This window comes from Enhydra lutris, unplaced genomic scaffold (genome assembly GCF_002288905.1).
Source record: "Enhydra lutris kenyoni isolate GAN:26980312 unplaced genomic scaffold, ASM228890v2 scaffoldscaffold26, whole genome shotgun sequence".
NCBI classification, from domain to species: Eukaryota; Metazoa; Chordata; class Mammalia; order Carnivora; family Mustelidae; genus Enhydra; species Enhydra lutris.
The window spans coordinates 13,331,541-13,343,803 of NW_019154110.1; the positions used below are offsets into that span (position 1 = coordinate 13,331,541).

At 35.2% G+C, this 12,263-nt stretch overlaps 1 protein-coding gene across 4 annotated transcripts in view; it reads right to left on the minus strand.

Annotated features, from left to right (window-relative positions):
• LOC111151612 (vacuole membrane protein 1) overlaps positions 1-12,263 on the minus strand; it is a 153,053-nt gene that overhangs the window by 127,289 nt on the left and 13,501 nt on the right. For 2 of the 4 annotated variants that reach the window (XM_022509710.1, XM_022509709.1), the window contains exon 1: positions 1,258-1,390. In XM_022509710.1, coding sequence (XP_022365418.1) covers positions 1,258-1,332 — 75 coding nt within the window. In that variant the 5' untranslated portion in view covers positions 1,333-1,390. Of the gene's footprint in view, positions 1-1,257; positions 1,394-3,467; positions 3,518-3,713; positions 3,816-12,263 lie in introns of those variants that run through there. The other 2 variants (XM_022509711.1, XM_022509708.1) reach the window with 2 other exon arrangements.

Sequence of the window (12,263 nt, forward strand, 5' to 3'; positions counted from 1 at the left end):
CAGGACTTATCACTCCCAAAACAAGTTCTTGTTGAAGCACTTAGGTTATTTAGCATAGCTATAGAATCAGTTTTTTGGGGGCTGAACTCTTCTGTCCTTAAACACGATGGTCTCTTGGGATACAAAAGGAGGCTAAGAGAAGATAAATGGGTACAGAACAACCAATTTCTTAATCATAAACCCTACTGTAGCCTTTCCTTTACCCAAAAAAGACTGATCTTGTTTATATCCCAACTTCTCACCGGGAGAGGCATCATAATATAATGAGAAAAGCACTGGCCTTCAAGTTAGAGGACCTGGGTCAAAGTCCCTAAGTATTGCACTTTGAGAGAGACACTTAACCAATCTGATTCTATTTCTTGTTTTTAAAATCATAATACAGTTGACCACAACACGGGTCAGAATTGCACGGGAGTATATGTGGATTTTTTTTTTTTTACAGTATAGTACTATACATATATTTTCTCTTCTTTATGATTTTCTTAATAATATTTTCTTCTCCCTAGCTTATTATAAGAATACAGTATAACAATACATACACAAAGCTTCTGGTCAAAAGTAGGCTATTACTAGTTATGTTTTTGAGGAGTCAAAAGTTGTATTTTCAACTATGTGGGGGTTGGCACCCCCAATCCCCATGTTGTTCAAGGGTCAACTGTAATCATGTATTTGTTTTACTAGTTTCAGAGTTGCTTTAAGGATCAAATGAACTGAAAAATGTTACAAAATGTTTTATAAACTCTAAGTACAATAAAAACGTAAGACATTATTAAAGATAATAACTTAGAAAGGCAGGCCCAAAATGATAAGGCATGCAAAAGTTCAAGTTGGTCTTTATGATATCTGAAACAGGGCTCATAAGTACTAATCTTTAAGATACAACACATTTCCTTGACAGAGTACTTCTTCATTGGCTCAAATTATCAGTAAAAGTGCCACGTATCCTGAACCCTGGCCTACTAAATAATCAGTGTATCTCTTGCACACAGGCCCAACTTCTCTCTCATTTCCTATGTTCTCCTTTGCATAAAAGATTCAACATAAGACAGGGGTCAACTGTAATAATCCAGTGAGCAAATAGCAATATGTTCCCCTAATCTATTTTTCTTCAAACTATAGAAAGGAAAATAAATATGGTCCTAAAACATTCTAAATTTAATTCATTTTGAAAGAGCAGTTGGTAGAGAGTAGGAGAATGTTAAAGATTTCTAAATTAGTAAATAAGGTTTACATAAAAGGTAATAAAAGACTCTTTACTTTGAGGTCCATTCCTTCAAGATTACTAGGATTTCCAGAGAAAAATACTGCAAGGTAATGAGTGGCTGTCTCCATAGGACAATATTCTGCCTTTCTTCCCGATCCCTCCTCTTCTTTTCATTCATTGAAGAGGGGTCTGAAAAACAGCGCAGAAATCTAAACAGAATGTTCACTTTTTCCAATCACTTTCAAAATTTATCTGCTTTCCATACCACATTTGAAGGGCTGCATATTAACCTCAAAAAACAAGCAATGTGTTCACACAATAAGTCCTAGACAGACTAAGTGCTTCTACTCTACTCTTGAGAACTATTTTTGCAATCATTTCATTCTCAAGACACAAGTTTCCTTTCTTGTATGCTATTGGGATACTAAGTTAGCCCATCTTCTATGAAGGGCAATTAGTATCATATTACAGAACAAAGTGGTTTAGAGTTCAAAACAGGAAGGCAAACTACTTGGTTCCAAATCTTGGCTACAGGTCATGTGACCCTGCGCAAGTTAGTTAACCTTTCTATGTCTCAGTTTTCCCCTTTCTAAAATGAAGATGAAAATAGTACTTACTTTTTTAGGGTCACTGCAAAGATTAAATGAGCTAATGTATGTAAAGCTTTCAGAAGAGTCTGACACTTAATAAGTGTGTAAGTGTACAATTAAGGTCATTATCAAAATTACCAACGCATATACCTTATAACCCAGTAATTGCATTTCTAAGAATGATTAGGTATGAGGTGAAATGTCTCTTGTACAAGTTTATTAAACGCAATGTTACTTGTCTAAGCAAAAGATTATGAACAACTTAGATATTAACAGCAGAAGTCAGAGGAGTGATTAAAGTATGGTATACTCATACAATGGGATATTAAGCAGCCATAATGAAGAAGTTCTTCATGTGCAATTATAGCACAATCTCTAGGAAATATTAAGCCAAAAAAAAAAAAAAGCCCACAGTACAGGAGAGTAAATGTGTCATACTAACATTAATTTGAAATTCCAAGGGGTGGGCAGCAGGGGAAGAATATATAAAAGTACATGCTTTTTGAAAGAAAGGACAGAAAAAAATAACATGCAAAAGCTCCTAATATGAAAGAGACTATATGATATATGCATGCCTATCTCTGAATCCTGAAACTCTTGGTGAAATGATATAAAATTTATCAATGATCAGAGTAACCAAAAGTCAGATAAATGCTGCAAAATGTCTTCTGCAAGGCAATGTAGTGATCAAGACAAAGAGAAACTACTATTTCAGAGAGCCTGTACTTCTTCCAATATAAGAGAATTTTTATGATATATTAGCACCATGCCAAATTATTATTTGTAATATGTTTGAGATGCCAAACAATTTAGAAGTCAAAAAGAAAACCATTACAATTAAGAGAAGTGAAAAATCTGTCATTACCCTTTAAACACATTTTAAGTTCCTACTTAAACCATCTATGTAAATAAAAGCGATAATTTTCAGGGTTTTCAGGGCTTTTTTTTTTTCTTTTGGTAAATGTATGAATAAGAGTCAAATACACTGAAATTTACCACAAACTCCAAATTTGGTGAAAATATAAATTTGTCACAAATGAAAAATTTAAAATAAACCCACAATGATCACATTCTGACTTTTTTGATATTTGTGTATTTAGGATTAGTGTAATAAGTAACTTTATAATTTGCTTCTAAAGTTACAAAATGGCATGATAAAACTGAGCACCAAACAATACCAAATAAATACTTAACACGCCGTAAGATTAACAAATACTAATCTTGTACCTAGAACACTCCTGATGTGACAGTGACTAGGCTGCTTCTGCTATCACTATCAAAATTCACCATATAGGCACTGGCCCATAATTCCACTTACTATGAGGAGTAAGCAAAAGATAATTACAGTAGTCTCCCCTTATCTGTAGGGGACATGTTCCAAGATCCCCAGTGGATGCCTGAAGCCACAGACAGTACTGAACCCTATATATATTTTTTCCTATATCTATATAGCTGTGATAGTTTAATTTATAAATTAGGTAGCAAGATTTACAGCAGTAATAATAAAACAATTATAAAAATATACTATAAGTTATATGAATGTTAACTCTCTCTCTCAAAGTGTCTTACTGTACTGTCCTTGAGATTACGTGATATGATAAAATGTCTATGTGATGAGATGAAGTAAAGTGAATGATGTAGGCATTGTAACCTGGCATTGGGTTATTACTGACCTTCTAATAATAGATCATTCTGTTTCTGGACTGCAGTTGGCCACAGGTAACTGAAACCGTGGAAAAAGAAAATGCAGACAAGGGGCAGGGGGGACTTCTGTAATCTTATATAAGACATACAAGAATCTTATTTTCTTATTATATTAACAAAAGACAGTAAGTATTAGATATATTTCTATTTTACTTCAATGGAAAGGATATAATTTAAACCTGCAGATCTTCTCCCTCCAAACCACCATAATTTACCTGTGAAGCTTCCATTATATTGTTCCTTGTTCATTGCTACACGTCTCTGGTCACAATTTTTTCCATTCTCTGCCATTTCATAGATCAATAACTCTTGAGGAGCTAATAAAGCAAATAAAATCCAATGATACGTTACATACTTCTACTTTGCATTTATGACTGAATAAAACTGAGAAACAACATGGTAGTAATATTCTGTATGTTATCTGAATAATGTGTTTACACTTTGATTTTCTTTTATAACCAAGATTTGAATAATTTGTATAGAAACTCGAATAGAAATAGTAAAAATATAAAAGTCATGCAGTTGTACACCTTTTTCAGTCATTCTAGTGATCTTCCAGATTAAAATTTAGAGGCAATTTGTCCACTGTAGAAGGAGATAAAACACTAGCACCTTCAAATATCGATAAGCTATAATATCTGAAGTTTGGGGGGGGGGGCAAAGGGAGAGAGGGAATCTTTTTTTTAAAGATTTTTTAATTTATTTGCCAGAGAGAGAGAGCGCACAAGCAGGGAAGCAGCAAGCAGAGGGAGAAGCAGGTTCCCCGCTGAGCAAGAAGCCCGATGTGGGACTTAATCCTGGGATCCCTGGGATCATGACATGGGCCAAAGACAGATGCTTGACCCACTGAGCCACCCAGGTGTCCCAAGAATCTTTTTTTTTTTTTTTTAAGATTTTATTTATTTAAGACAGAGAGACAGAGAGAGAACATCCGCACGTGCACAAGCAGGGGAGGGGCAGAGGGAGAGGGAGAACAGGCTCCCAGCTGAATGCAGAGTCTGACACAGAGCTTAATCCCAGGACCCAGAGATCATGACCTGAGCCTAAGTCAGATGCTTAACCGACTGAGCCACCAGGTGCCCCAAGAGAGAACCTTAAGCAGGCTCCATGCCCAGCATAGAGCCCAATATGAAGCTTGATTTCAAAACCCTGAGATCATGACCTGAGCCGAAATCAAGAGTCAGATGCTTAACTGACTGAGCCACCCAGATGCTCCTGAAGTTTTTCTAATGCATAATTTAATATTATACACACTACTCAAATTTTACCCATCTTTCATAGTTTTTTAAAGCATTATTAGAAAAAAATGGATTATACTACCAAACATGTCAAAAATGTTGATACACATCGAAGACAAATTAGGAAAAAATTCTACTGAAAAAAAAAGGGCCTAAAAAAATAAAAATTATAAGTGTTTAAGATATGTTAAATGTACTCTTTATATCATGCTTCATATTACATGTAGAAGTATAAATTTTTACTTTAAATCCCTGTATTACAGGGGTGCCTGGGTGGCTCAGTGGGTTAAGCCTCTGCCTTTGGCTCGGGTCATGATCTCAGGGTCCTAGGATCGAGTCCCACATCAGGCTCTGTGCTTGGCAGGGAGCCTGCTTCCCCCACTCTCTCTGCTTACTTGCGATCTCTGTCTGTCAAATAAATAAATAAATCTTTTTTAAAAAGTCCTGTATTACAACATATAAATTGTGCTGACATAATTATTCTACACAAAAACACCAGATTGCCTATAACTGTTATCATTCTTCAGGTGTTAGTAAAGCAAATCTTTCTACTCAAGAAGCACAGTACTTCAGGGCACCTGGCTGGCTCTTGATTTTGGCTCAGGTCATGGTCTCAGGGTGCTGCGATTGAGCTGATTCTCTCTCTCTCCCTCTGCCCCTATCCCCCATGCTTGCTCGCTCGCTCTCTCTCTCAAATTAAAAAAAAAAAGCAGCAGCAGCACAGTATTTTGAGCAAGTCTGCAAAGCAGTTTTTAATATACTCTGAATGTGCCAGGAATCCTGCTAGACCAGGATTACAGTATGATATGGTCATGTTTTTTTTTTTTTTAAGGTTTTATTTATTTATTTGACAGACAGAGATTACAAGTAGGCAGAGAGGCAGGCAGAGAGAGAGGAGGAAGCAGGCTCCCTGCTGAGCAGAGAGCCCGATGTGGGGCTCGATCCCAGGACTCTGAGATCACGACCTGAGCCGAAGGCAGAGGCTTTAACCCACTGAGCCACCCAGGTGCCCCGGTCATGGGTTTAATGTTCCTACAGTTTGTTAGTTGGAACTATTTTATTCTTTGACTAAAATTCTAACTATAATTACCACTTGCAAAATATATGCTTTGTAAAGGAAAATAAGTGACAGACTATATATAAAAAGACTGAGCATAGAGTATACACTCATCACTTCAACAGAAGGTGTCTTCTTTAGACACAATCCATTTGTGGACACCTTTGTTTTCCTGCCATTATTTCTCAATAAGCAAATAAACACATCAGGAAATAAAGTATAGGTTTCCACTAGCACAGATGGATAGCCTGGAGTAGATGGTTATAAGGTTGAAAGTTTGAAAATCTTGATTTGCATCCCAAATTTGTCACTAACTAGTGGTGCGATCTTAAGCAAACCACATTTTTTTCCTAGATCTTTTCTTTTGTTTGCTTGTTGTTGTTATTATTGTTTAGATTTTATTTTTAAGTAATCTCTACACCCAACATGGGGCTCAAAGTCACAACCCCAAGCTCAAGAGTCACATGCTCTACCAACTGAGCCAGGCAGGCACCCCTATATCTTGGTTTTCCGATCTACAAAATGAGAACAAATTCTCAATGTTGCAGGATTGGTAAGGATGAAAGAGTGTGTGTGTGTTTTGGGGCATCCATGTGTATAACCACATCAAAAGGGTTGGAGGTATATGAAGCAGTAAGTGCTTATACTAGAGAAACTACTTAATTGGTACATGCCTCATTGCTACCATTTCGTTGATGTCAGTGTCTTTCATTCAGTGCTTATTTTAAAAATTCTGGAATCTGTACCAGGCTCTGAAGACATAAATATGAATAACACAAGGTCCTTGTCCTCCAAAGGGTTCCTTCTTCTGCAAGGGAAGCCAGATGAGCACAGGATTTCACTTAAAATGAAACAGATATACAGTATCTAACTTAGTGGGAAGAAAACAGATTTTGGAGTCTAACAGAATGGATTCAAACTCAAACTCTGTACGTATCTACTCCATGAGCTTGTACAAATTTCTCAATCTCTCTAAACAAGAGTTTCTTTAACCTTTAAAAAGAGATAACATGACACATATCAAAGGGTTGTTATGAGGATCAAACAAGGTAATGTATATAAAATACTAATACACTGTCTCACTTTTCATATGAACTCAAGATATATACTAGTTGTAATGATGAGAAATAAAGTACAGGAGCAAATATGGGAGCTCAGAGTTCAGTATATTCAGAAGAGTTCATTAAAGCTGGAAATTTTGATTCTGCAAACTTAAGTCATACTTATGCGAAAATGTTTTCAAAAGATATAGTCCAAGCAATTACAAAAAAAAGCTAAAATGAAGTTATTTTGTGAAAATACTCTAAATTCAGAGCATTACAATTGGTTCACAAAATGTAAATGTATTCCACAAATCACGCTTTCTGAATAAAATTAACTGAGGATACTGAAGTGGACCAAATAAAGCAGTGTAGGATTTTCTATCTTCTAATATTTAACTAGAAGCCATACTTAAGTTCTGTAAAAACTTAAAACTGGTACATTCATATTAAGACAAATTCTGTACCCAATTTTTTTTTCAGAGATGAACAGCCATTCACCTATGTTGCAATGAATAAAATGTAATTAATTTGTGGCAAAAAGATAAACAAGTCACAAAGGGGCATGTGTGCTATGAAAAAAAAATCCTAAAACTTGTCCCTCTGCAAAACAGCATAACTGACCTCATTTCCCCAGGTTTACTCTTTCCCATAGCATCACCTTTAAGAGATAAAAACTTCTGGGTGCCTGGGTGGCTCAGTCGGTTTTCTGCCTTTGCCACAGGTCATGATCCCAGGGTCCTAGGATGGAGTCCCGAATCAGGCTCCTTGCTCAGAAGGATCAGGCTCCTTGCTCAGAAGGGAACCCACTTCTCCTTCTCCCTCTGCCTGTCCCTCTCTCTTAGCTTGTACTCTCTCTCTGTCTCTATCAAATAAGTAAAATCTAAAAAAAAAAAAAAAAGATAAAAACTTTTATCCAAAACAATGAGTCGGTTTGAGTCCTTACTTATGACAATGGTATTATGCAACTATTTGAAGATGTTTTTAAAGATATTGCAACAGGAATTTTCATTTGAGCAAATAATGTATTCTTACACAATATCTTAAAAAAGAAAGCAGCTTACTGACATTTCCTACTCAAAAAACTCTCTGGAAAACAAAACAGTCTGGAATTTACTTTTGTAAGAAATAGCCAAGGGAACGAAGTTATTTTCTTTTAATCAGTCTACTTATTACAAAATAAGTTCACAGTTTTAAAAACAACTTTTGGAAAACTTGTGCCATTCCCAAAAGAACTATAAATATAAAGCCAAACATACAAAGAATCACCTGTGTTCTAAATAGTCAAGCTTATTGGGGTGCCTGGGTGGCTCTGTCATTAAATGTCTGCCTTCAGCTTGGGTCATGATCTCAGGGTCCTGGGATCAAGCCCTGCATTGGGCCCACTGCTCGGCAAGGAGTCTGCTTCTCCCTCTTCCAATCCCCCTGATTTTGTTCCCTCTCTCGCTCTGTCAAGATTTTATTTAGATAAAATCTTTAAATAAGTAGTTAAGCTTACAAAAGCATGAAAACTTTTTTTGGACTTCAACCATTTTTAAAAATATTTTATACTATTTCTTGTCTTTTCAAACTCCCTTGAAAACATCCTCAATTCCTTCGTCTCCATCTTCCTCAATCATATTTACACTTAGCAAAACTGCACTGTCCCTGGAACAACCTGCATCCTTATGGTCTGTGTGAACAGGTGAATGTAACTGGAGAAAAATCACCCAACTCTTCAGCTATTTTAAATTCATACTCACTCTCCTCTCTGAAAGTAAATAAATGAAGTCTTTAAAAAAATTTTTTTTTGAAATTTGTGATGGCAGTCAGATTCCTATGCGTGGGGATAAATCCAAAGTATTCCTAGCCTGTTTATAGGACTGAAATCTCCTCAAATAGGAATCTAGCACATATTTCTGACATTCAATGGAGCTTATTTTGCAGTGAAAGTTGTAATATCAATTTTAATAGCATGCAACTAAGTTAAGTTTTATTTTTAGGAATGAAACTGTTAAAATAAACTATAGGTGTATGGATAGGATTAGAAGACAAAAAAGGAAAGAAGCATAACTCAAATATCAAATAATAATTTTCATTGTGAAAATATATCTAGATACAAGGAATGCTTTATAAAAGTTGCAACTAGCAGATTTTAAATATAGCTGAAGCATTTAAAATGAAAGGTTGATATTAAGATATATGGGGTCTTTTGTTTCTGGCAGAAGTGCTGAGAAAATACTGCCAAAATCAGCTCACAAAGGTTCTTTGTAGGTTGTACATTCACCGCTAAGACTATAATACTCTATTCATTTTAAACATTAGCTACACTTGTAATGCAAAAACAATGTGAAACTAAATTACTTTGAATTCCCTAAAGCAACACAGAATACATTTATGGATGACAGGAAAATAGCAAATCCCAGAGTAATATCAGTGGAGAATTTAACAAGAAAAGGAAAAGAGTGATGAAGCCACCAATTCTAATTTTCTTGGCCACTGTATTCCAAAATAAAATGAACACACTTCCTTGGAAAAAAAAAATAATTTATTCAAATGACTCTACTTTCTCACAAAAATATTAAGTCAGGTTTCTCAATAATGCACACTGTTCTTCATAAAAGGCATGCAAAGACAGCCAACTTGAATATTTCAGTAACCTTTCTTGCTTTTAGAAGTGTGTATAATTAGACTAGTATATTCATTCAAAGAGTACTTCAAAATAGCTGTATTATTTCTCTAGAACTATTAAGAAATTGAAATTTATTATTGGAAACTTAATAATCTAAACAAACAGTAATAAATATATTTTGACCAGTGAGGCTTTCATATAGTTTGTGCAGGGGTAAAAAGCCAAAGGTAACTCAATATCATGCACAATATCAGTGACTATTAGATCATCTGACTCTAGAAGCCAGAGATTATCACCTGGTTGAGCAGTGTAAAAGTATGTTCTCTGAAAAATTCATTATTTGAATAAGAATACATGAAAAAAGAAGTCCTTGAATCTTTTTGAACTTCTTTTTTAAAAAAAATATTTATTTATTTTCGAGGGAACGGAAGGTGGAGGTACAGAAAGAGAGGGAGAATCCTCAAGCAGCTTCTCCACTGAACTCAGAGCCCCACATGAGGCTCAATGCAGGGCTCAATCCCAGGACCCTGAGATTGTGACCTGAGCCTAAATCAAAAGCTGGCCACTTAACCAACTGAGCCATCAGGCACCCCTCTTTTTGAACTTTCTAAAGTCTATTGGAATTAAACAAATTAAAACCCCAAGTTAGGATACAATTTAAAGGCATTTGAAATATATATATATATATATATATATATATATATATATATACATCCCAATAATCAGTTAACAGGTTATGAAGGTATATATTTCTGGCTTAAAATGTCCCTCAACTTAATTTAGTGAAGTGTAAAATACACTGAACAGTCTCCTAATTGTTGAAAAGGCCATTGCTCCAGATCTGATTTTTAATTACATAAAATTTTAAGTAAAAATCCCTATTTTAAAAAGATACAACCTGGAGGACATTTTAGGGACCCCCTTCTTTGAGAGTTTCATAGGTTTGGGGGGAATGTTTATCTCTCATGTACAATATATAAAAATGTAATTCTATGTTCCTTTGGGTAAAAGCATGATATTATTTTAATACAGAAAATATGTAACTTGTAAAATTACAGTTTGAAAAACCCCATTTCTCATTTTCTCTCAATCTACTAAACGTTCACTCAGTTTTTCATAACCAACACAATCTTAGCAAATCATTTTCACTAAAAAGATGGGAGACTAAGGTTCCAAAGTTGGGAGATTCAGCTAACTGTGAGACCTTGGGAATGTTACTCCACATTTCTGCATCTCTCTTTCCCCATCCAATTACCAGGCACATATAATAAATTACTGCCATAATTTTCTTTCTATTCTAATACTCTAAGAACTCTACTTAGCCCAAGGTTAGGGTTTGGGTTTATGTAACAATAACTACTCTGTATAGTGATTTATAGTTTACATACAGATTAGCTAAACTGATACTAACAACTCTTTGTAGGGAACAGTTATTTTAATCCTTGCCTTCTACAAATGAGAAATTCAAGGGCTGGATGGGCCCTAAATTGCAATTCAGCAGCATATAAATGGCAAAGTGAGAGTCCAACCTCACGTTTCTACATCCAAATTTAATGCTTCTACTACACAAAACAGTCCAGTGAGATCCTTTCAATTCTCACCAAGGAATTCCGGAGTCACAGAAAAAACAAAATGGTAATAAAATAGTTCTAAAAGTTTAACATGTTCTAGTATTTACAAACATTTCCCATTAGTAGAATCAGGAGAACATTCATCTCTGTCGATTCTCACAAACAGACAAATAACGGACTGTCATTAAAATCGGATGACTATCCTTGGTTCTTTCAGTCATTTCTTTGTGGGTTTTTACTATTTGTGTATGTCTGACAAAATTTTAAGCTCAGATTGCTTAACAGACTCCCTAACTTTACTGCCTCTAAAAACCTGGGTAATATAAACTAGCCCATACAAGTCATTAGTAAGAGAATAAGCTAAATCACAGAATATTTGTAAGTGACAAAGGCACATATTTCAGATTATTTAAATCAAAATGAAGGATTTTATCCATATAGTTCTAAGCTTTATGAGCAACGCAACAGATTTTTTTAATTATCCACAGTTTGGAAAAAATACTAGAACTTGCTGTATGTTATCCATCCACTGAAATGGTAGTAATGTTCCCACTACACCCATTAAGACTGGTAAATGGAAGTAACTGTTGGTATTTTTTGGTCATTCAACATTAAAGAGACCAGAATGATCTCAGCACCTTCTACTTTGAATTGTCATTGTTTGCCCACTTTAAAGGGTATTTTGGGTTTCATTTTCTCTTAAATATTAAATAGCTTCCCGATAATAATCATTTAGGAACCTTCACTTCTACCTTAAGAAAATTAGAACCTACTGAGTAGATAAAATATGATGTAATTATGTGTAACAATGAATTCTTAGCATCCACATGGCTTCAAGATAGACTTTTATAAAATAAACTAAAATATTGCACATGGAAAAATGTAAATGAAACTTTTCAGTAACATATACTATGTGATGTCAGGTACATGTACTAGAAGGTTTGACAGTAAAATGGACCCTGGATTGGATATATTCTTTGAGAAATCACAGTTCCACAAAGGAAAGAGGCAGTCTCCAAGGTCCTCTTCCATCCCTTCAAAAAATAAGTAAACTACACAACAGACCCAGAGAGACTGAATGCTCTGAGTTAGGTGATTTCGAGGCATGGTGGGAAAGGAAGAAAACCTGAGCAGTAGGAAAGAGACAGATAGGAGCAACAAGCAATTCAAAGTCTCAAGCTACCCTGAGAAAAGATTCTGAGAGCAACACTCTTTCCCACCTCGAAGACTGAACTTCGAGGTGGGAAG